Raw genomic sequence first — 23,188 nt, forward strand, 5'->3', positions numbered from 1 at the left:
GCATGGCACTGTCTAACATTGTGGACGTCGCTTTCTCACTCGCAGCGATAGACGATTGAGGGCAGCGGCGCCTGCTTAGACTTCTTGTCCGTCTTCTTGCAAGCGTCAGCCTGTTTGCGTTTGGGCGCCATGACTCCGGCGCCGGGGCGGCGCGGCAGCAGCGGGTGGTGGCGAACGATCCCGGTTCTCGGGCAGCCCCGAGCACCACCGGCTACGGCTGCGAATGAGCCGTCGTTGAACAAGCACATCTATGAAGCAATGCTGCAGTAATCCGTAGCTAAGAGCAAGGGGATATAAATCTATTTATTACCCCTTGCTAAGAGACGGTCTCTCGTGCGAGCATTTCAGCGGCCGATGATGGAATCTCCACCTTAGAGGGCCCCGCGCTCCTCGAATATGCAGCGACGTGCAACGATCCCAGTGGCTTTGAGGTCCGCAAACATGTGGGTGAGGCACATGAAAAGACGTGACATCCGGACGATTGCGAGGCGACGCAAACGGGCAGCCCCAGGGGGTGGAATGAGGCGCGGCAGCTTCCCCCGACCCGATTTTCGGTCCCCTTCGAGTCACAGAGCGTCGGGAATCGTTCGTCATGGGGGCGACCAGATGCCCTCGCGGCAGCTCTTCGGCTCGAGTGGATTTGATCGAGATCACCTCACCACCTCCGGGAGGCGTGCGGCGCCGCGGGTGACACGGTGCTCACCGCGCAATGCATGAGGCGTTTGGGCTGTTAGAACCGAGACAGTGCCCTCGGGAACATCATTCCAGGGGGGGTCTCTTCGAAGTCTAACAGCCCAAACGCCCCCTGGAACTAAGTTGGGCCCCTCGTCGGTCGCCCCCCACCGTTAATGGCCGTTCTCGTCATCCACGGGCTGCCCCGACGCGAACTAAGTTGCTCGCCTTCGACCGATGGTCTTTCCCGAGCGACTCACAGCCGGGCCCAAGGCGCGACATGGTCCACAGACCGAGCGCCGCGCCAAGTCTTGGAACCGCTGCATCGCGCGTCCGAGCCCGGAGCGAGGCAAAGCCGTGACGTCAAAACTTCACGGCTTCGCTGCTCTTTGAACCGGTTAACTTTAGCTTAGCCGGCAGTGGGGGGCCGCGGATACGGACTTCAAATCGAACTTCAACGTAATCACGCCTAAAAGATGCCCCCACCGCAGCAAGCTAGGCGTGCTTTATGGCCACGTCCGTGCGGCCGTAGACGCGCGCGCCCATCTTCAGGGCCATCTGGGCGATGCCCTCGGACTCGATGGCGTGGTTCAGCGCGAAGGACGGGAACGAGAGGCCCTCGCGGACGAGGTCCGCGCGGAGGAGGATGCAGGTCGCGCCGACGCCGCCGAGGGGCACGAGGGGCGCCAGCGCGTCCGTCCTCAGGTCGTCGAGGAAGCGCCGCCGGCCGTCCATGGACACGATCGCCTCGCCGCCCGGCGCCGTCGCCGTCGCGGCGCCGTAGCCGTGGACGACGAGCGCGTCGCCCCGGCCCGCCGCGTCGAGCTCCCGGAGCTTCGCGGCGCTCGCCGGCGTCTCGGCCCAGGAGTTGCGGTCGTAGACGCCGCTCCCGCACGCGTCGCCGCCGGAGCAGTAGCACGTGGGGACGACGACGTCGACGTCGGACGCGCGCAACTGCAACAACAAGTCCGCGCCGTAGAAAAGCAGGTCGTTGTCGAGCCAGAGCACCCACTCGGCGTCGCTCGCGCCGACGGCGGCGACGGCCAGGTGGTTCCGCGCGCGCGCGATCGCCGACCGCCGCGCGAGCTGGTGCTCGAGCTTGTGCCGCGCGCCGCTCTCCTGGTCGCCCGTGTTGAGGCCCGCGAGGCCCGCGGGCTCCAGGTACGTCGTCACGGACGCGAAGGGCGGCTTCGCGTCGCGCAGCGCCGCGTCCGCCGCTTCGCACACGGCGACGGAGTCGGGAGACACGAGCGTCGCGACGCTCAGATCCCGCCGGTCCCAGTCGAGGGACAGCAGGAGCTTCACGAAGCGCTTCTGGCGCCGCGCGTTCGTTCGCCGCACGGGCGAGAGCACGAGCACCTTTTCTCGCCGTCGCAGGCCGCCCCACCAGGCCTCCTCGCCGGGGTATCTCCCGCGGTAGCCCGGCGCGGCGCGCTCCGCGCGGATCTCCTCGAGCCGCGCCGCGAGCGCCGCGCTGATGTTGACGCGCGGGATGTGTGTGTCCCAGGTGCTCTTCGTTTCGCGGTTTTTTAGGTCCGCCTGGACGCTGACGGGCGCCACGGTGATCATGGATTTCATGTGGGTCGCGATGAGATGGCTCACGGCGAAGCACATAAAGAGCAGCGCCGCCAGCGCGAGCCGGTTCCACACCTTCGGCGGCGTCTCCGCCATGGGTGGTGGTGCTGTCGGTGCGACGGCGCGCGGCGCCGGCGCCGCGAGACCGCGCCTATGCGACCCCAGCAGCATCTTTGCCACACCTTTGCCACAACTTTGGCGAGCGCTTGGTGATGAGGACTATCGAGAGGACTGTGATGAGGCTAACTTTGACGATGACGACGCTGCGTCTGCTCCTCGTCGCGCCGCTTTTCGCGGGCGCGATGAAGTACCGCAACCTCGGCGAGGAGGGGCCTCATCGACTGCGCGTCTCCGAGGCCTGCCTGGGCACGATGACCTGGGGCGAGCAGAACACGGAGGCCGAGGCCTTCGAGCAGCTCGACTACGCGCTGGCGCACGGCGTGAACTTCATCGACACGGCCGAGCTCTACCCCGTGCCGCCGAACGCGCAGACCTACGGCGAGACCGAGCGCATCATCGGCCGCTGGCTCGCGGCGGACCCGAGCCGGCGCGAGCAGGTCGTCCTCGCGACGAAGGTCACGTCCTTCGGCCGCGACTACATCCCCGCGCTGCGCGGCGTCGACCTCAACGGCGCGCCCGACGAGGAGCAGCCCGCGCGGCTCACGGCGGCGCAGATGGCCCGCGCGCTCGACGCGTCGCTCGCGCGGCTGCAGACGGACTACGTCGATCTGTACCAGCTGCACTGGCCCGAGCGCTACACGAACATCTTCGCGCAGCGCGACTACAAGCGGGCCTTCGAGCGCGCGTCGACGTCCGTCGACGACCAGGTGCTCGGCGTCAAGGCCCTGCTCGACTCGGGCAAGGTCAGGGCCTGGGGCCTGAGCAACGAGAACGCCGTCGGCGTCGGCCTCTTCCTCGCCGCCTGCGCGCGCCACGGCGTGCCGCCGCCGGCGACGATCCAGAACGACTTCTCGCTGCTCCACCGCAAGTTCGAGGAGGACGGCACGGCCGAGGCGTGCGCGCCCGTCCGCGCGGGCTTCGAGCCGGGCGTCGGATTGCTGGCCTACGGCGTCCTCGCGGGCGGCGCGCTCAGCGGCAAGTACGTGAAGCGCGGCGACGGCACGCGCGCGGCGCCCGCGGACAGCCGCCACGTCGCGTTCCCCTTCTTCCAGCCGCGCTACGTCTCCGGCGCGAGCCTGGACGCGGCGGACGCCTACGCGGCGCTCGCGGCGAAGCGCGGCGTGACGCCGTCGCAGCTCGCGATCCAGTGGGCGCGGTCCCGCGAGTACATGGGCAGCGTCATCATCGGCGCGACGAAGATGGCCCAGCTCGCGGAGGACATCGCGGCCTTCGAGCTCGCGGACCTCGAGCCCGCGGAGCTCCTCGAGATGGACGCGGTCTCGGACCACTACTCGCCCTACTACAGGGGCGTCGGCGCCGTCGCCGTCGTCGCCGACGACGCGGCGTGCGGGGAGGAGGACGAGTGCGCGGCGGCCGTGTAAGGTATAGCGAAGGTGTTTACGCGGCGCCGGGGCTAGGCGTCGCGCGGGGTGACGAGCGCTGCGGCCTCGTCGCGGCGGCTGCCGCCCGCGCCTAGGGGAGGAGCGGGACGGAGCCGGGGACGAGCGCGGCCGCGGAGAAGCCCATGACGCCGATCATGGCGAGGCGGCCGTTGTTGAGCTCCGCGTTCTGCTGGTTGAGGAACTGCGCGTCCGTCTTCGCCGAGGTCGTCGAGATGACCTTGCCGCCCCAGACGTCCTCCCACTTGCTGTCGCCGAGGAAGTTGAGCTGGTTGCCCGGGAACGAGCCGCCCTTCGTGTAGTGCGTCTTGTAGGGCGCGCCGAACTCGCTGTGGAACTCCGCGAGGCCGATGGCGATGAGGATCTGGACCTTGCCGTCGAACGGCGTCGCCTCCCACGCCTCGAGCGGCGACTTGGCCGCGAGGTCGCTGAACTTGACGCCCGTCGCGAGGTTGCCGGGGAACCTGGGAGGCGGGGGTCACGGCGTGCGCGGGTCTCGCGCGGCGCGCGCGGCTTCGTTTTAGCGTTCGACGCGCGGCGATTCCCGCGCGCGGCACCCCGGGGGCGAATGAGCGGACGCGGCGAGCGCGCGAAAGGTGGAGGCCGTTCACGATCCAGCCGGCGCTGGCGAGCATCGCGACGCGCGAGTGTTTGAGCTCCGCAGCGCGGTACCACAGCATCAAAGGATCAGACGTCCGCGTCGTGAAGCCGACGGGGTCCCAGCACGTGCCGTCCGCGGCGTTGCCAAAGGGGGCGGTGATGCCGACGCCCTTGAGCACGGGCGGCGAGACGCCGCCGAAGGCGGCCGCCGAGGCGACGAGAGAAGCGGCAAGGAGGCGGTCCATATTGTAGCTACGATCCTCGGATTTGGCTGCGGCCGCGACCCCGGCCACCTCGGGGGCTGTGGCGCCGGGGGTAAATCGCGCGCGCCGCACGCCTCGCACACGCCTCAGCAGAAGAAAAACACAAAACACAAAATTCTACCCCTTCCCGTACGCCCCGATTTCCACGCCGATCTCGATGAAGAAGTCGCCGACGGCGGCGATGGTCGTGCTCACCGCGGACCGCACGCGGGGCTTGGACCGGTCGCCGCGCGCGCTGCAGTAGCCGTGGAGCATGTCGTGGTAGGTGCGCAGCAGGTGGCGCTCGGCGAGGGCCGCGTCGCGGTCCAGCACCTCCTGGAGCGGCCGCAGGTCCGGGTCGTTGCGCGCCTGGACGAAGAGTAGCGGCACCGAGACCCGCGCCGCGAGGTCGAGCGCGTCGTCCTTGAGCGCCGCGTGGATGCCGCCGCAGGCGGCGAAGCCCAGGGCGTTCGGCTCGGCGGCGATGCTCAGCGCGACGCGGCCGCCCCAGCAGAAGCCGAGCCAGAGGAAGTTTTCCGCGCCGCGCTCCTTGAGGGCGGGGGTCAAAACGGCGAGGTCCGTTTTGACGACCTCGAAACTCCCGTAGTCCTGGATGAACTTGCCGATGGCCTCGCCGGTCAGGGGCTGCACGTCCGACGCCGTCGCGCCGCGGAAAAAGTCCTATATGGAACGAGGTCGAACGGACCGATCGACTTCGATCGGGGGCGGCGCGCGAGCGCGGGGCGCGATCAGACCATCTAGTAATAAAAAATAGCAACATGGGGAAGTGGCCGACTAAAGCCGTTCTGAGTAGCTGGTTCGGCGTAAACGCCGCATCACTTCGCGCGCGGGAGACGGCGGTTCGCGGGACGCCGATAGCGCGCGGGCATCACGACCGTCGAGTCCGGGATGATGCGCGCGAGCTCGTCGACGTTGTGGCGCGTGTTCTTGACCTTGAAGCCGAAGACGTCGTAGCCGACGACGACGCAGAGCGACCCGGACCCGGCGACGTAGCACTCGACGCCGGCGATGGTGACCTCCTCGCCCCGGACGGTCACGAGCTCCGGCGGGGGCAGGCCCGCCGCGGCGCAGGCCTGGTGGTCCGACATAACGGCGGGTGTTTGTGGATAGATGACCGGCGCGGCGGCCTGTGCGGCGGCCGGCGAGGGCGCGCGGCGCGGCTGCTGCCACTTGCAAAAACTGGCGAGCGAGTCGGGCCGATCGAGCTCCTCGGGCGCCAGCAGGCCTCGTTTGCCGCGCGAACGATGATGGACGCCGCGGGCCGGGCGCAGCTCCTCTTCGGCATGCTCCTGGGCATGGGCATCGGCGGGTTCCTCTACCTCTGCGTCTCCGCGAGCACCTGCGGCGCGTGCTACGTGGACCCCTGCGTCCACCCGCCGGGGCTCAAGCTGCTCTACAAGGTGAACTCGAGCCTCTGCTTCGCGGGCGTGTCCACGGGCATGTTCTTCTGCTTCCTTTCCGGCTGGGGCGGCATGCTGACGCTCCGGCGCCGCGCGAGCGTCATGGGTTTCGGCCATTTTTTCGGCGCGTGCTGCGTCACGTTCCTCGTGGCGGTGCAGGCCGCGGGCATGTGGGGCGCCGAGTCGACGCTCCTCGAGGAGTTCGGCGCCAAGGAGGTCTACGAGGAGGCCATCATCGACGGCATGTACGAGCAGGTCCGCGTGAAGCCGAACAAGGCGCTCCACCGGTCCGCGCGGTTCCTCTTCACGACGGCCGTGCTCTTCTCCATCGCCCTCATGTTCCTCGCGCCCCTCTACTTCGTCTCCCGCGACGTCTACGAGGACGAGGAGGCCGCCGCGGAGGACGCGGCCGCCGCCGTCGGCGCGACGCTCCGGTCCCGCGCCGCCGCCGCCGCGTCCGGCGGCCGCAACCGCCACATCAGCGCCTACAACCCCATCCCGGGGCCCGACCGGCGCCAGGGCGGCGACGACGAGCGCCAGTACCTCGGCCGCGCCTCCCTGCCCATGCGGCCCATGAAGAACGGCAACGAGTTCACGCAGATCGAGGGCGTCTAGCTTGGGCGGTCGGGGTAAGCTATGTGAGATCTTCCGCCGCTCGAGACGACGGCACTCGCTGCTGGAGCTTGGAGGCTGCTTCCGCCGCGGCCGCGAGCCGCGCCGCGCGCAGCTCAGCGAAAGTTGCAGTAACGTTGCCGCCAACAAGCGCGGATCGGCGCGGAGCATGGCCAAGCAAAATCTCCAAGCAAATGTCCTGTTGATCGGCATGGCCAAGCAAAATGGCCTGTTGATCGGCATGGCCAGGCGGCTTGTCACGCTAATCGCGCTGGTCACGCTCAGAGGCGTCGCTGCCTTGCAACGGCCGCGACGCCCTGCATCGTTGCACCGGCTGCGCCGCGGCGCCGGCCCGACGCATGCCTGGTCGAACCAGGACCTCACGACAGACAACGCCGGCTGCGAGCCGATTCCGGACGACGACTACGTCAAGCAGTACCAGCGCGACCCGGCGCTCTGGCCCGTGGAATTCTTCATCATCGTCTACCGGCGGCGGCGCGGGGCGGCGCCGGAGGCGCTCGTGCGGCGGTCCGCGAACGGGACGAGCAAGTGGGGCCTCGGCAGCGGCTGCCCCGCGACGCGCTGGGCGCCGTCCTCCAGCGCGCCGCCGCGAGGCTACGAGCGGTCCGGCGTCAGCTTCGACGCGCGCAACTTCCCGCAGTTCCGGTCCGCGGAGCCGTGGTCGTACGACAAGATCGACGTCCGAGCGGACGCGTTCGACGGCGAGGACCCGGAGTTGCGCGAGTTCGCGCGGTGGATCCGCCGGGGCCTGCGCGCGCGGTTCGCCGAAGAGGAGGGGGACGCCGCGGGAAGCCGGGACGAGTCGGAGTGGGACGCGAGCCTTCGACGCGTGGTGAAGCGCGTCCTCGACGAGGACAGCAGCGTCGCGGCGATCCAGGGTAGCTTGCGCATGAGCGGCCTCTTCGCGCGGGACAGGGCGGGCAACCGCTACGCGCCGCTGCACGCCCTCGTGCCCGTCGAGTTCGTGGAATCGGCCCGCGTCTACGCGATGTTTCCGCAGATGCCCGATCCGCTGCCGCCGCCGTCCGCGACGGCCGAGGAGCTGCGCGAGGAGATGGAGAGCCGCGCGGCCCGCATGGCGGCGAGCGGCCGCGACCCGCACGCCGACGAGCACGGCCGCGTCTACACGCACATCTCGACGCCGAACGTGAGCAACACGATCCTCGGCGTCTACATGACGCTGGACGCGACGGGCCTGCGGTTCGTCGACGACCGCGTGCCGGCGTTCGATCTGTTCGGGACCGCGGAGGTCGAGCGCGAGTGGGTCTCGCTGGAAGATTTGAAGGTGCTGCAGGGCGGCGTCATTAGCGCGGAGGACCCGAAGCCGACGTTCATCTCCGGCTTCGTCGTCCGCCAGCTCGTCGAGGACGGCGTCATCGACGTCCGCGGGGATTTGCGATAGTGTAGTGTTACCTTCTCTAGCGCCGCACCTTCTCCGCGACGCGCGCGGGCGCCGCCTTCGTCGCGCGCTTCGGCGGCTTGGGCTTGGGGTCCAGGGGCCCGTCGACGCGCACGTTCTTCGGCGTGAAGTCCGGGTCGCCCTTGAGGTAGAGCCACGCGCCGTCGGCGCCGCGGAGGAAGAGCGACCGCTCGATGAAGTCCTTGGTCTCGACGAGCCGGTCGTCGACGAGGCCGTCGAGGACCTTGATGCGCGCGTTCCACGTGATGGACTGCGTGTCGTCGTCGATCTCGACCTCGTCGAAGATCGTCAGGTCCACGAAGGTGGCCGCGCCCGCAAAGTCCAAAATGCGCTGCGCCCACGCGCCGCGGTCCGCGTCGTACTCCTCGTTGCTCGGGTGCGTCGTGTCCATGATGAACTCGGGCACGCGCGCCTTGTAGGCGCAGTAGCGCGCGCGCAGGATCTCCTCCGGGTCCGCGGCCTTGCGCGCCGCGTCGTCCGTGTGGAGCCGCAGGATCTCCGCCGAGCAGCTCGGGTCCGCGTCGACCGCGGCGCGGCGCGCGCTCAGGCGAAGTTTTGGCGCGCGTGTGAGCTGCAGCGCGTCGCAGCCGACGACCAGCGCAGCGAAAGCGAGAAGCATCATTACTCGCCGCAGGCCGCTCTTCAACGTTCGACATTGAAGTGGGAGAGCAGCCCGCAATAAATGTTCAAGGAGCCGAGCCGTCGGAAGAGCTGCTCTCGGCGCCGGCGTCGGCGCGCAATGGCGCCGCCGCCCGCGAAATGACCGCAACACCCGTCGTCGTCCTCGACGGCGGCTCGCGCGAGACGCGCGTCGCCGTCGCCGGCGACGAGGAGCCGGCGCTGAGCCGGCTCGCGAGCGTCGTGGGCCGGTCGGCCGACGGCCCGCCGTCCCACGACTTCTACGGCGACGAGGCGCTGAAGCGCGACTTCCTCGAGCTCCGCTGGCCGCTGGCGTCGCCCGCGCCGGACTGGGACGCCGCCGAGCGGCTGTGGGCGCGCGCGTTGACGGCCGCGGCGGCGACGCCGACGCATCTCGTCGTCGCGCTGCCCGGCACCGCGCCGGCGACGACGCGGGCGCGCTACGCGCGCGCGGGCCGCGCGATATCGGACCGCGTCGCGCTCGTCGACGCGGCGGTCCTCGCCGTCGTCGGCTACGGCGGGTCGCCGACGGGCTGCTGCGTCGACGTCGGCGCGTCGAGCGCCCGGGTCACGCCCGTCGTCGAGGGCCACGCCGTGCCGCACGCCGTCGTCGCGTCGGAGCGCCTCGGCGGCGACGCGCTCGACGGCGTGGTCCTGGGCCACCTCCGGCGCGTCGCCGGCGCGCCCTTCGCGTCGCCGGACGGCGCGCTGGCGGCCGCGGCGCGCGTCAAGCGCGAGGCCGCGGTCGTCGGCACGTGCCGCGCGACGCCGCCGCCCGCGCGCGTCGCCCTCGACGGCCGCTGGGTCGCGGGCGGCGAGCTCGTGCTGGAGCTCAGCGGCGAGGAGCGGCTCTGGATGGGCGAGCAGCTCTTCGAGTCCGACGACGAGGTCCGGGGGCTCCAGGACCTCGTCGCGGCCGCGGCGGCCAAGGCGGGCGACGCGGACGCGTTCTGGGCCAACGTGACGCTCTGCGGCGGCGGGAGCCTGCTGGCGGGCCTGCCGGAGCGGCTCGCGTCCGAGCCAGCGTCCCGCGGCCGTGACGATTTTCGAGAGGTTTGGGGTGGGAAAACAATGAGAAATCGTCACCGTCATGCTTGGTAGGTCGGAGCTCGCGTCCATCGCGGAGACGGCGACCGTGACCTGGGACGGCGACCGCGCGGACGCGGCGGCCGTCGGCGGCGCCGTGCTCGCGGAGTTCCTCGACTGGGACGACGGCGACCGGCCGCTGCGACTGACGGCCGCGGTCCGCGCGGCCGCGGCGTCGCGGCGGAAGCGGCCGCCGCGGCGGCGGCGGTCGTCGTTCCGCGAGCCCGCGCGCGTGAGCGACGACGACGACGCCAAGAGCCGCGCGTCGGCGATCCTGCTGGAGCAGGTCGCGCAGTACCGGGCCGAGCAGGGCGCGCTCGTCGAGCAGCTCAGAGCGCGGGAGCGCGCGCTCGAGGACCGCGTCCGCGCGCTCGAGGCGGACCTCGCGGCGTCGCGGAAGCGCTACGACGGCGCCGCCGCGCGCTACGAGGCGCAGAACGCGGACCTGACGAAGCGCATCGCGTTGCACGCGACGCGCGCGTGGAAGGAGCAGGCGCTGCTCTCCGAGTCGAGCCAGAAGTTCGACGAGGCCGCGACGGTTTTACAGGAGGAGTCCGACGCCTTCGTCGAGGCGACGAAGAGCTCCGACGAGTTCACGCCCGTGCAGTGCCTCCTCGCGGGCGCGGTCCTGGGCGTCGCGGCGTTCGCGTTCGGCCTCGCGCTCGCGGGCGCGACCCTCGGCTTCTCCCGCGAGGGCGACCCGAGGGCGGCGCATTAACGTTAGGAGCTCCAGGTCGCCGGCCGGTCCCAGAAGGGGACGCCGGCGTCGCCGCGCCCGCCGTAGTAGGCGTCGAGCGCGGCGTCGATGATCGTCGAGCACCGCGTCGACGACGCGGCCGTGCTCGGGCAGGCGGCGCCGTCGAGGAGCGCGTCCACGACCGTCTGCACGAGCGGGCCCTGCACGGGGTTCGGCGCCGGGAACGTCTCGCGCGCGACCTCGGTCCCGTCACGCCGCTCGTAGACGACGTCGACGCCGTTCATCACCGCCGGGCACCGGGCGACCAGGGCGTCGCCGGTGATGACCAGCGAGTCCTCGTCTCCGTCGGCTTCAAAGTCCCACGTCGCCTCGCCGGCCGCGCCGGCCGCGCGAAAGGTCAGCGACACCGCGCGCTCGACCTCGCCCGGAGACCCCCGCGCCGAGCCGGCGACGTCCGCGAGCGCCTCGCCGAGGACGAACTCGAGCAGGTCCACCGCGTGCGAGCCGACGTCGAGGAACAGGCCGCCGCCGCTCGCCTTCGCGTTGAGGCGCCACGGCGTCGCCCCGGCCGGGTGGCGGCGCGGGCTTCCGGAACGTGTACGCCACGCTTTCAGCGCGCCGAGCTTGCCGGCCGCGATCGCGGCCTTGAGGGACGCGTAGCGCGGGTACGCGCGCCGGTAGTAGGCGACGAAAAGCGGCAGGTGCTTCTTTTCGAACGCCGCGGCCATGGCCTCGCACTCCCAGGCCGTGCGCGCCGCGGGCTTCTCGACGTAGAGCGGCAGCCCCGCGGCCGCGACGCGGAGCGCGAGCTCGAGGTGGCTGCCCGGCGGCGTCGCGACGTAGACGGCGTTGACCTCCTCGTCCGCGAGGAGCGCGTCGACGTCGCCGTAGAACTTTGGGACGTGATGTCTTTTCGCGTAGTCCTCGGCCTTGGCGACGTCGCGGCGCATGACCGCCACGAGCTTGGAGCGCGCGGCCTGCTGCAGCGCGGGACCGGACTTCTTCTCCGTCACGTCGCCGCAGCCGATGATGCCCCAGCGCACCTCGCCGTCGACTTTGGGGCTCCGAAATGCTGCCATTTTTTGGGTGGAGAAGAAGAAGAAGAGGGTGGCGCGGAGGAGCGTGGTGGCGGCGGCCAGCGTGCTGTGGCTTTGTTGTTGTCGAGCACGCTTTTGCTGTTGTCGAGCACGCTGCCACAGGACGAGGTGAGCGGAGGTGGAGGAGGACGGAGGCGCGCAGCGCGGCAAAAAAATCTCTTGTCCGAGCTTGGATCCGCGAGCCGCCGGCGCCGTCGTCGCAGCTCAGAACCACCCGCGCCGCTGCAGCAAAGCCGTGGGCAATGGCCGCCATGGACGTGGAGAACGTCGAGAAGGACGTGGACAAGCGCACGCTGAGCAGCTTCATCATGAGCGAGACCAAGGACCTGGAGATGACGATCCTGATGAACGCCGTGCAGCTCTCGTGCAAGCTCATCGCGCGCGCCTGCCGCAAGGCCGGCGTCGCGAGCTTGTACGGCCTCGCCGGCACGGAGAACGCGTCGGGCGACGACGTGAAGAAGCTCGACGTGCTCAGCAACGAGATCATGGTCAACGCGCTCACGAACAGCTGCGTCTGCGCGCTGCTCGTGAGCGAGGAGGAGGAGGACCCCATCGTCGTGCCCGCGAACAAGCGCGGCAAGTACTGCGTCGCCTTCGACCCGCTCGACGGGTCGTCGAACATCGACTGCAACGTGTCCACGGGCACGATCTTCTCGGTCTACGCGCGGTCGACCGCCGGCGAGCCGTCCATCGCCGACATCCTGCGGCCGGGCACGGAGATGGTCGCCGCGGGCTACTGCATGTACGGGTCTGCTACCGATTTCGTCGTGTCCTTCGGCGACGGCGTGCACCGCTTCACGCTCGACGACTCGGTGGGCGAGTTCTGCTACTTCGGGCAGCTCAAGATCCCGGAGAAGCCGAAGACGATCTACTCGTGCAACGAGGGCAACTACTCGCTCTGGGACAAGGAGATCCAGGAGGCCACGGACGCCTTCAAGGCCGGGCCCAAGCCCTACAGCGCGCGCTACGTGGGGTCCATGGTGAGCGACGTGCACCGCACGCTGCTCTACGGCGGCGTCTTCTACTACCCGGCGGACAAGAAGAGCGCCAAGGGCAAGCTCCGCGTGCTCTACGAGGGCTACCCCATGGCGCTCCTCACGGAGCAGGCCGGCGGCGTCGCGTCGACGGGCCGCTTCCGCGGCAAGGTCGGCCGCATCATGGACGTCGTCCCGGAGAACATCCACGACCGCTGCCCCATCATCATGGGCTGCCCCCGCGACGTCGCCATGATCCTCAGCAAGTACAACTAGGACGAGCGTAAAAGCATGCGCGTCGATATGATTTTAACACTGGGGGGCGGGTCCGCCCCCTAGAAGGAGTTCTTCCGCCGGACGACGCCGACCTGCGCGCGGTGCGCGGGCGGCCGCGACGTCGCCGCCGGCGGCGGCGGCGGGCGGTGGGCCTTGGGCGTCCGCGGCACGTGGCGGAGCATGGCCGGCGACCGCAGGAGCGACGTCGCCGCGGCCGCGTCGCCGCGGAGCCACGGGTGGTCGAGGATCTTCGCCGCGGTCGCGCGGCGCTTCGGGTCGACGTCGAGGAGCGCGGCCAGGAAGCTCTTGGCGCCGGCCGACAGGCTCTGGGCCCAGGACGGGTAGCGCAGCTCGAACTTGCGGCCCAGCAACGGCGACGACACCTTGGCGGAGTCGTCGTCGAACGGCAGGCAGCCGCAGAGGAGGATGTAGGCGATGACGCCGAAGGCCCACATGTCCACGGCCTTGGAGTAGTGCTGGCGCTTGAGCATCTCCGGCGCCAGGTAGCCCCGCGTGCCGAGGAAGGACGTCGCGATCGACGACGGCTCCGTGAGCATCTTGCTGAGCCCGAAGTCGATGATCTTGACCTCGGGCACCATGCCCGGCGGCGGCTCGCGCGTCAGCAGCAGGTTCTCCGGCTTGAGGTCGCGGTGGATGATGCCCTTGGCGTGCATGTAGCGCACGGCCGACGCCAGGTCCCGCAAGATGCCGCTCGCCTCGGCCTCGCTCAGCGTGCCGCGCGCGACGACGTAGTCGAAGAGCTCGCCGCCCCGGAGGTGCTCCAGCACGAGATAGAGGCACCCGTCCGTGATGATGGCGTCCTCGAGGCGGATGATGTTCGGGTGGTGGCAGGACCGCAGCGCCGCGATCTCCGTCGCGAACTGGTCCGCGAGCGCGCCGAACTGGCCGCCCCGGAGCTGCTCCTCCGTGATGACCTTGGTCGCCCAGCTCGTGCCGCTCCGCTTCTGCGTGGACCGGTGCACCGTCGACGTCGACCCGCGGCCGATGATGGGGCCGAGGTCGTAGTGGTCGCCGAACCTCTCGCGCGCGAATCCGCTGCCGCCGGCGACGCCCGCGGGGCTCGCGGCGCCCGCGCCCGAGGAATTGCGCTCTCGCACGGCGATGGGCGCCGACGCCCAGGGCGCCGACGAACCGGCGGCCGACGGCAGGCAGAACGACGAGTCGCGCTCGCCGTCGCTGTCGTCGTCGGAGCCCGCGCCCGTCGCCATGCGCCAGCACCGCAGCAGGTCGCAGCGCGCCGGCGGCCGCCGCGCCTCGAACTGCATCGCGGAGCGGCGCGCGGCGCGCGGCGGGCGAGGCGCGCAGCAGAACCGCTGGAGTACCGGGATTCGGGCGTCGCCCGCGCGCGGCCAAGGCCAGGAGCCGCCGAGTGCACCTTCGCTCAGCAATGCCGCGGCACGGAATTGGCACGGGTAGATCGTGCCGTCGGTAGCGCCTCGAGGTGCCGCTCGGCCGAGACGATGGACGCAGCCCGCGGGCTCCCTCGTTAGTGAAAGCAGCCCGCGGGCTCCCTCGACGGGCGCCATGAACGTCCGCGACACCATGCCCATGGCGGACCTCAAGGGCATGATGGTGGGCAAGGACGCGCTGGGGCCCGACGCCGCCAAGCGGCCCGTCGTGACGCGGACCTTCGAGGTCGTGCCGCGGCCCGGGAGCCGCGGGGCCCTACGGAGCCAGCTGCCGACGACGCCCGAGGAGTTCTCCGAGGAGCGGGAGCGGGCGTCCATGAGCGTGTCGACCTGGCGCCAGGAGCGCCTCGACGAGCGCATCCCGACGCTGCCGACGCGGACGACCATGTCCGCGCCGGTCTTCGCGAAGCCGCCGTCCGCGGACGCGGCGACGCAGTACCCGGCGGCCGAGGCCGAGGACCACCGGAGCGTGCGCACGCTGGAGACGCGCCGCTCCGTGAACACGGCGCCGACGCTCGACACGACCGCGTACAGCGGTTCAGCGTGGGCTTCCGGCACGTTCGGCCACGTGATCCCGCGGCCCGGCTCCGTGGGCTCCGGGTCCATCACGCGCCCGGGCTCCGTCGGGAGCGGCGCGTCGTCGCGGCGTCGACGGCACCAGAAGCACCCGCTGGACCCCGTGCCGCGGCGCGCCGCGCGGTCCAAGCGCGAGCTCCTCCCGCTCGCGGAGCTCGGCGGCGCGGCGACGGTGCACGGCTGGTGCGTGTCCTACGTCGACGAGTCGCGGTCCTGGAACTCCCTGAGCCTCTGGGCCGAGAGCCGCATCGACGAGGCGGACACGCTGAGCCCCGGGCCCAAGCCCAACAAGCCGCGGACCGTGATTTTGGTCGACGTCTTCCGCCGCGTGTCCAGCCTCTTCGGCCGCTTCCAGCCCGTCATGAAGCTCATTTTAAAGGAGATGCTCACGGCCATCTACTGGGACGCCGCCGAGGTCGAGGACCCGAGCGACTGGGGCGACGAGGACCTCTACGCGCGGCTCACGTTCTTCGAGCACAACGTCCATATGCGGAACCAGGTCGAGAGCTACCGCGCGCTCATCCTGGAGGACGAGGACGAGGACGACGTGTTGACGCAGTTCAAGCACAAGTCCGGCAAGGCCTTCAAGGCCATGCTCAACCCGGAGGTGCGCCTCGTGCGGGGCATGATCTTCCGGGCCTGGGCGGGCCACGTGCGCCAGTGCGTCGTGCTGCGGCAGCGCGTCGCGCACATGATGATTTTGCGCTTGATGTACGGCCTGAAGCGGCGCTGCTTCGCGGCGCTGATCTACTACACGAAGACGGAGCGGGAGCTGAAGCTGCGGATCGTCAAGGAGAACGTGGACCCCTTCGAGGCCTTCGCGCACCAGCACCGCCACTACGTCGGCGCGCTCGTCGGCGTGCTCGAGGAGCGCGCGCCGGGCTTCTTCCGGGGCCCCGTGAACTCGCCGGGGGGCCTGCTCAAGGAGGTGGCGCGGCTGATCTACAAGGGCGACATCCCGGACTGGGTCGACAAGAAGCAGATCCTCAAGGAGCTCCGCATCTTCGACGAGGTCAAGCAGGTCGAGCAGAAGGAGTGCCCCATCTGCGCCGAGCGGCGCTGGCGCACGGAGCGCGCGCGGTCCATCGGCACGCAGACCGTCGACGGCGACGAGAAGGAGGCGAAGAAGAAGAAGAAGAAGAAGCCCGCGGAGCACAAGGTCGCGCCGCTCGCCGTCGACACGGTCATGACCTTGATCGGCGAGATCTACGATTCGGTCGTCGTCCAGGAGAACAAGGTCTACGGCGCCAAGCTCCAGGGCGTGCCCTACACGCAGCTCACGCTCCACGAGCTCGTGCGCGACTTCCTGATCCGGAAGTACGGCATCCGCACCTTAGCGAACAAGAACTTCCAGGGGTTGGTGAACTGCATCGCGGACACGGCGGGCAACGAGCGCATCGACACGTTCTCCCTGCTCTTCGCCGACGCGGGCAAGCAGGGCGGCGCGGGCGGCGAGATCAAGGTCCAGCGGCGCAAGTCGTTCGTGCCCGGCGGCCGCCGGCGGACCGAGGCGCGCGGCTCGCCGACGATCCGCGGGCCGCCCGTCGACGCGAAGAAGAAGGAGAAGGACGACGACGACGCCGACGACCCGTCGAAGTACAACGACGAGCTCTTCCAGATGTTCTCCTTTCTGCTGGCGACGATCCACTCGCTGACGAAGGACGTCGTGCCGAAGATCTCCATCACCTTCAACTCCAAGGAGAAGCAGGTGCTGAAGGTCGCCTTCGTCACGGCCGCGCGCGCGACGCTGGCGAAGACCGTCGCCGCCGAGGACCCGGCCTGGGACCGCTTCATGCGGGACCTGGACCGGCTGCCGGCGCAGGCGCCGCCGGGCATCTCGAACAAGATGCGCAAGGAGAAGGAGACGATCACCGTGGACTCGGCGATCACGCTCATCATGCCCCTCCTCAAGCAGGAGCTCGAGGGCAAGAACGAGGAGAAGCAGATGTCCAAGGCCGCGCGCGTGATCCAGAAGGCGTGGCGCCAGCGCATGCAGCGCGTCGAATTCGCGTCCACGAACAAGGCGGCCTGGGCCCGCGTCTTCGAGCGCGTCGACGTGAAGATGCACCCGCACCCGGAGCACCGCAACTGCTTCACCTACGACGAGTTCTGCATGCTAATCGAGCTCGGCTGCAAGCGGCACCAGGCCGAGGAGCTCGTCATGATCCTGTTCAACGACTGGCACACGCGCTGCGACGACATGCTGTTGGACGAGCTCGACGAGCGGCGCGTCCAGATGGACCGCAACATGGCCGCGACGGTCATCCAGCGCCAGATGCGCATCATGAACGAGTTCGCGAAGAAGAAGGAGCTCGTGCGGTCGCAGTCGTCGCGCAAGTCGCTCGTCATGAACCTCGAGGCGGCCCAGGCCCAGCTCGCGACCCTGCTCAAGCACCAGCAGGCCGTCGCCGCCATCGAGAAGATGTTCGTCTTCACCGTGTCCAAGGTGCAGACGGAGGAGGAGGCCGCGATCGCGCTCGAGAACGCGCGCGGGCCCGTCGCCGCGGAGGCGTTCGGCGTCGTCATGGCCGAGTACGGGTTTTCCTGCCCGCTGGATTCTTAGTAACATAACGGTAGCGCCATAGTGACATGGCATCGGAAACGATGCTCATAGACAGAATGGACATGTCATGGGACATGTCCAACATAGGAGATCGTGCGGGGTCGTCGCCGAAATACCTCAGGCTCGAGGAGACGACGCGCGGTGCTCGAGGCGACGCACGAGCCGGCCAAAATCGAGCTCGACTTCGCTGCGGGCGCGCCCGTCGCGCTCCGCGAGTTCGACGCCGCGGACACAAGGGGGAGGGGAGGTGATGATCAAAGTCGAGGTGGTGTGGGAGGCCCTGGACACAGGCGATCTCAGCTCGCGGATATTTAACACGGAGGCGGGGGAGACCGTGGAGTACTACGCGACGCGGATCTACGGCTTCGGGGTCCCGCGTATCGTCGCATGGGAAGAATATGATGGCGAACCTCAGGGATTCGTGCCCCTCGCGCTTGACGACGTTGTCACGTATTCGTCAAGACTGATCCTGCGCGCGCGAATTCCCGAGGAAGACACGCACTTGATGTTCATGTACAGGGAACATGGTACCGCGTATGTGCCAGTGGGTGGCATGTCTTTTGCAGACAATATGGCCCTGCTCGAGCTCGATCCCTACGACTGCGCGATGGTTCTTGCGAAGCGCATTCTCGAGAGATCTAAAGATTCGAGGGACAACGAAGTACAAGAAGCTGCGCGCCGTCTACTGAAGTCCAAGCCGCCGTTCGAGGACCTGAAAGCTTCTGCGGCGGCGGCATACAGCACCAAGCAGCCGACTGACGAGGACCTGCTCTACGAATTCTACCAAAACCGTAACAGTCGCATACCCGTTGACCCTTCCGCGAAAGTCTCCGAAAGCATCAAACTGCTCCGCGGCCGACGCCGGTGTCATATGATTTTACTCCAGCGAGCGCGCAGCGCCGACGATCCATCCGCGAAGCCCGCTCCGCCTCGCGGCGCGTCGGAAGAGCTTCCCGCCGTCAAGCCCAAGGGCAGGAGGAGCTCGTTCATCATCTTCTGCGACAAGCAACGCCCGGCCCTGGAGAAGAAGGGCATGTCTCCCCGCGAAATCGGCGCGCCCACGGCGTCAAAGGATCGAAGCCTTTTTTTTTCGCGCGCTAAGCCTCCGTTCTCTCCGCAGGCAGAAAATGCGGCGAGCTCTGGTCCGTGCTGACGCCGGAAGAGATGCAAAAGTATCAGGCGTTGGCTGACGAGGACGCGGTGCGCTACATGAAAGAGAATCAGCTGTATGCTGAGTCACTACGTACGAGATCCATACAGGAGATGCGGCGCGCCGAAGAGACCGCCGCGAAGCCGCCGCCGCCTCCGGCCGACGAGCCCGCCGCGACGCCGGCGCCGGCGCCGGAGCTCCTCACCGGCGCGGCCGGCCTTTTGCAAATTTTGGATGAGTTCAAGATAAAAAACGGCGGCGTCGACGACCCGTATTACGCAGCCATGCGCGGCGCGCTCGAGGAGCTCGAAATCGAGGAGCGCGATAACCCCCCCGTCCGTTGTAACTTACTAGCCCCGCCCCTCGCGGCGCGCTCGAGGAGCTCGAAATCGAGGAGCGCGATAACCCCCCCCGTCCGTTGTGATTTACTAGCCCCGCCCCTCGCCGCCGGGCGTCCGCCCCCACTCGGCGCACGCGTGGCCCGCGAGGTCGAAGAGCCGCGCGTTGAAGGGCGCCGTGAAGTTCGCGACGGCGCGGCGCGCGGCCGGGTCCATGGGCTTCCGCGCGCTCCGCGCCGCCGCGTCGGCCCAGGGCGTCACCGCCCCGTAGCCGCGGTGCTGGGCGCCCGCGTTGTACTTGCCCTTGCCGACGACGGGCCCGAAGTCGAAGGCGTCGAGGCCGAGGTGACCGGCGACGCGCGCCATCTCCGCCGCCGCCCTGCCCGCGTCGCCCAGATCCTCTGAGCAAATGAGCAAAATATCCGCCGCGTCGTGGACCGCGTACCACCACTCGAGGTTCGCCGCGTAGAGGCTCCGGCCCACGAGCTGGCGCCAGAGGTGCTGGTTCGCGCGCGGCATCGACCTCGCGGCCGAGAAGCCCGACGCCGCGGTCTTCGCGTAGGCCCGCGCCGCGGCGCCGACCTGGTGCTCGGCCGTCGTGCCGCCGTAGCAGTTCGCGCTCAGGTCGTGGAGCTTCCGTCCGTCCTTCCCCGGCGTCCCTTTGTCGTCGCGGAAAAATTCCTCGAGGAGCGCCACCTCCGCGTCGACGAGGAGCCCGAAGGGGAGCGCGTTCGCCCCGGCCGACGTCACGTAGTTGTAGTAGTAGGACGAGTAGGCCCGCTCCGCCGGGTCGCGCGCGATGCAGAGCACGCGGACGCCCGCGAGGTGCGCGTAGACGCGACGGGGAACGTTCGAGTACTGCGCGTAGCCGGGGCTCGCCTCGCCGGAGATCTCGCCGGGTTTGAGCGTCTTCGGGAAGTGGGCGAGGTAGCGCGTGGCGAAGCTGTTCTTGTCGTAGGCGTGGTCGAACCACTGGAGCTGCTTCTGCGAGGCCGGACGCACGCTCGGGTGGCCGACGAGGTAGTAGTAGAGGCTGCTCGTGCCGCACTTGCCGATGCCGATGATGAGGAAGCTCGGCTTGCAGTGGCTGTTCTCGCAGGGCTTGCCGCCGTAGGCCAGCGCGTTCCTCGGCGCCGTCGCGGCGCCGCGGCGCAGCCCGACGAGGACGGCGGCGACGGCGAGCACCGCGGGCGCCAAGGCGCGGCGCATGAGCGAATTTTTGGGCGGCGACGCGGACGGTGGCGCCGACGAGGCGGACCGCGCCGCCGGAGCCGCCGCGCGCCGCTTGGCGCCGCGCTTCGCCGTCGTCGCGACGAGGCTGCGAGCTGCCACAAGAGTGACTTCAGGAGACGGTCTACTCGAGCTGCTCGAGCGGCACCTTGCCGCCGCAGTGCTGTTAACCTCTCCTAGCCTAGCACAGTTTGCGGCGCTAAACTCGGGTAGGAGACGATGCGCGGGCTGCCCGCGGGCCCCGGTGGCCCCCTGCGGAAGTCGAACGGGCGCAGTCCCGCGTCGCTCGGCGCCGACATCGAGGAGATCGACGCGCTGCTCGCTGCGTCGAAGCGCGCTCGGACGTCCGTCGCCGAGCGCGCGTCCAAGCTCATGTCGGAGCACGCGGCCGTCCAGCGGGGCTTCGAGCGGGAGCTCGACCGGGAGACGCTCCGCCAGAAGCCCAAGGAGAAACTCAAGCGCCGCTCCGGCGCGGACCACGCGCTCCTCTTCCACCTCGCGCACGCGCCGGACCAGCCCGCGGACGAGGCCGCCGCCGCGGCCGCGGAGCGGCCGCGGCGCCGCAAGCCCGAGGAGTCGCCGCCGCCCGACGACGCCGTCATCCCGCCGCCGCCGAGCTACGCGAGCGAGACGGAGGCGCGCGAGTGGGACGAGTACTACCGGTTCTGCGCGCGCGGCGCGCTCTTCAAGGCGCTCGACCGCGGCCGCGACGCGGAAGACGGCGCCGCGCGGCGTTTGGCGGAGACCATGGCCGAGCTCGAGGCCGCCCCGGGCTGGGCGGCGCTCGTGGGCGACGTCGACGACGAGGCCGACGGCGAGGACGCCGACGTCGCCGCGGAGCAGGCCGCGGAGGTCGACGCGCTCGACGAGACGCGGCGGAAACGCGAGGCGGAGCTCGCGGCCGTCCGCCGGGCCTCCGGCGCGGAGATCGCGGCGCGCCTCGACGCCTACGACCCCGTGGGCCCCCGGGCGCCGGGCCACGAGCACCGGCTCCGCGACCTGGGCCTCAAGTACCCGTCGCCGGCCTACGTCGTCCGCGAGGCCGAGGAGCGGTACGCGTCGGCCGCGCGCGACGCGCGCATCGCCGCGCGCGCCGCGTCGGCGCCGGCGCCCGCGGCGGCCGTCGACGACGGGCCCAGCGAGGAGGAGCGCGCCGCCGCTCTAGAGGCGGACGCGCGCGAGGCCGCGGCCGCGGCCGCGGCCGCGATGAAGGCGCTCGTCCACGAGGCGGCTTTGGAGGCGCTCGAGTCGCTGAGCGCGCAGACGGAGTCCCAGTCTTTGGCATCCGGCGAGTCCGCGTCGGCGTCGAGCCACAGCGGGAAGCACCACCACCACCACCGCCACCACCACAAGAAGGCGCCGGGCAGCCCCGGGTCGCACCACGGGTCGCACCACGGCCACCACCACCTGCCCGGCGCGTCCGTCGCCGCGGAGATGGCCGAGATCATCAAGCAGGACGAGCACGTCGCGTCCATGATGCACGAGCTGCCGAGCAACCCCGACGGCCTCATCGACGCCCAGACGGGCAAGGCCCAGCTCATGTCGGAGATCGTCGCCGAGCACACGGTCCGCGTCGACCTCTCGTTCCCTTCTTTGGAGTCGTTCCGCCGCGCGGAGCACGACGTCGCGTCCTACTTCATGCCCGACTACAGCGCCCACCTCTCCGAGCCCCACGGCGGCGGCGGCGGCTTCTGGTCCGGCGTCCGCGCGGAGACGCGGCGCGCGCGCCTCGCGCCCGACGACGAGTCGCACTCGACGGGCTCGCACCGGCGGCCGCGCCACGGCGGCGCGGGCCACCAGCGGAGCCACGACGCCGACGAGGTGCGGGCCCACGGCCTCGAGCCGGCCCTGCCGGGCCACCAGCCCGCGGAGCGGCCCGAGGCGAGCCCGACGGCGACGCTCGACACGCTCCTCCGCGAGGGCGTCGCGTGCCTCGCGACGCTGCCCCTGCCGGGCCTCGCGCGGGACGCGCTCGAGAGCTCCCAGTTCGCGGCGGCGGCCGCCGCCTGCGCCGAGGCCGTCGCCGCGGCGCTCGCGGCGGACGCCGCGCAGCGCGAGGCGCCGAACGCGTCCGTCGTCACGGGCATGCCCGCGGACGACGCGCGGCCCCTCATCGCCTGCGCCATCGCCGAGCTCGTCGCGTCGCCCGCGGCGGCCATGGTCGTCGACGCGGCGCGGGCGCCGACGGCCTACGAGTGCGACCGCTACTGCTCCGCGTGCGCCGCGGCGACGCGCGCGCATTTCTTGAGCGTCGCGCCCGAGGGCTCCGAGGTCCGGCCGCCGCCCGTGTCCTTCGCGCATTTGGCGGCGTTCTGCGCGACGGCGGCGCGCCTGGAGCACGACTCGGGCATGGAGCTCGTCGCGCGGAGCGAGAAGGCGGCGCTCGCGGCGGACGACGCCTTGGCGTGCCTCGACGAGCCGGGCGAGCACACGGTCAAGGGTTTGCTGGAGCAGGAGGGGCTCCTGGGCCCCGCGCAGGACAAGTTCCGCGACTTCGTCACGTCGCCGGCGTTCCGGGCCGCGGTCCAGGCCCAGACGAACAAGCAGCTGGCGAAGCACGGGGGTTTGGGAGCCGCGGCGGCGTGGCGCGTCGTCCTGGCGGCGCGCGACGCGCTGGCGAACCAGGCGGCCGTGCGCGTCGACGTCGCCGCGGCGACGGACCCGGAGGACGGCGCCGACGCGACGGCGAGGTGTTTTGATATTATTGAAGAAAACAAGCAACATCATCATACCCAAACCGTGCACCACGGCCGCCGCCGCATCTCCATCGTAGACACCGCGAGCCGCTTCACGGAGTTCGCGACCTTCGCGCTTCTACGGGCGGCGCTGCGCGAGCGGCGCGACGACGCGCGGCGCGACGCGGCCGCGGAGCTCGCCTACGTGGACCTGGCGCGGTGCCCGCCGAGCGCGGAGCAGGGCTGCCTCGACGTCGTGCACCGTTTGGTGGATTTAGGCGCCTTACCGGCCTCGGCGGCGCGGCTCCTGGGGTCCGCGGAGCTCGCGCGGGGCCTGGACGCGGCGCTCGCGCGCCGCGACGCGCAGCGCGCGC

The 23,188-nt window shown here is 70.2% G+C and overlaps 9 protein-coding genes across 9 annotated transcripts in view; 4 read left to right on the forward strand and 5 right to left on the reverse strand.

Moving 5' to 3' along the window:
- Window positions 1-1,167: 1,167 nt before the first annotated feature.
- AURANDRAFT_66517 (hypothetical protein) lies at window positions 1,168-2,241 on the reverse strand (the record flags this gene model as incomplete). Its single annotated transcript, XM_009041749.1, has 1 exon — window positions 1,168-2,241. One exon carries the CDS (start codon window positions 2,239-2,241, stop codon window positions 1,168-1,170), a length of 1,074 nt encoding a protein of 357 aa, XP_009039997.1.
- Window positions 2,242-2,549: 308 nt separating this feature from the next.
- On the forward strand, window positions 2,550-3,608 carry AURANDRAFT_12494 (hypothetical protein; the record flags this gene model as incomplete). Its single annotated transcript, XM_009041698.1, has 1 exon — window positions 2,550-3,608. A coding segment is annotated over one exon (1,059 nt), but the record flags the coding sequence as incomplete, so codon positions are not given.
- A 146-nt stretch (window positions 3,609-3,754) lies between these two features.
- On the reverse strand, window positions 3,755-4,623 carry LHC4 (hypothetical protein; the record flags this gene model as incomplete). The annotated part of the gene is made up of 2 exons (XM_009041748.1): window positions 3,755-4,231; window positions 4,359-4,623. The coding sequence occupies 2 exons, from the start codon at window positions 4,610-4,612 to the stop codon at window positions 3,841-3,843; spliced, it is 645 nt and encodes a 214-aa protein (XP_009039996.1).
- A 1,254-nt stretch (window positions 4,624-5,877) lies between these two features.
- On the forward strand, window positions 5,878-8,065 carry AURANDRAFT_66519 (hypothetical protein; the record flags this gene model as incomplete). The annotated part of the gene is made up of 2 exons (XM_009041699.1): window positions 5,878-6,639; window positions 7,019-8,065. 2 exons carry the CDS (start codon window positions 5,878-5,880, stop codon window positions 8,063-8,065), a joined length of 1,809 nt encoding a protein of 602 aa, XP_009039947.1.
- A 2,529-nt stretch (window positions 8,066-10,594) lies between these two features.
- Window positions 10,595-11,548, reverse strand: AURANDRAFT_12956 (hypothetical protein; the record flags this gene model as incomplete). Its single annotated transcript, XM_009041747.1, has 1 exon — window positions 10,595-11,548. A coding segment is annotated over one exon (954 nt), but the record flags the coding sequence as incomplete, so codon positions are not given.
- Window positions 11,549-11,853: 305 nt separating this feature from the next.
- On the forward strand, window positions 11,854-12,852 carry XBP3 (hypothetical protein; the record flags this gene model as incomplete). The annotated part of the gene is made up of 1 exon (XM_009041700.1): window positions 11,854-12,852. One exon carries the CDS (start codon window positions 11,854-11,856, stop codon window positions 12,850-12,852), a length of 999 nt encoding a protein of 332 aa, XP_009039948.1.
- A 197-nt stretch (window positions 12,853-13,049) lies between these two features.
- Window positions 13,050-13,883, reverse strand: AURANDRAFT_3424 (hypothetical protein; the record flags this gene model as incomplete). The annotated part of the gene is made up of 1 exon (XM_009041652.1): window positions 13,050-13,883. A coding segment is annotated over one exon (834 nt), but the record flags the coding sequence as incomplete, so codon positions are not given.
- Window positions 13,884-18,999: 5,116 nt separating this feature from the next.
- On the reverse strand, window positions 19,000-19,428 carry AURANDRAFT_66521 (hypothetical protein; the record flags this gene model as incomplete). Its single annotated transcript, XM_009041746.1, has 1 exon — window positions 19,000-19,428. The coding sequence occupies one exon, from the start codon at window positions 19,426-19,428 to the stop codon at window positions 19,000-19,002; it is 429 nt and encodes a 142-aa protein (XP_009039994.1).
- Window positions 19,429-20,358: 930 nt separating this feature from the next.
- AURANDRAFT_66522 (hypothetical protein) overlaps window positions 20,359-23,188 on the forward strand; it is a gene marked incomplete at both ends in the record, with an annotated part of 3,964 nt that continues 1,134 nt past the window's right edge. The window contains one exon of the mRNA XM_009041701.1: window positions 20,359-23,082. Within this exon, the coding sequence (XP_009039949.1) occupies window positions 20,359-23,082 (2,724 nt within the window). The remainder of the gene's footprint in view (window positions 23,083-23,188) is intronic.

The sequence above is a fragment of the Aureococcus anophagefferens genome (genome assembly GCF_000186865.1).
Source record: "Aureococcus anophagefferens unplaced genomic scaffold AURANscaffold_23, whole genome shotgun sequence".
Lineage (NCBI taxonomy): Eukaryota > Pelagophyceae > Pelagomonadales > Pelagomonadaceae > Aureococcus > Aureococcus anophagefferens.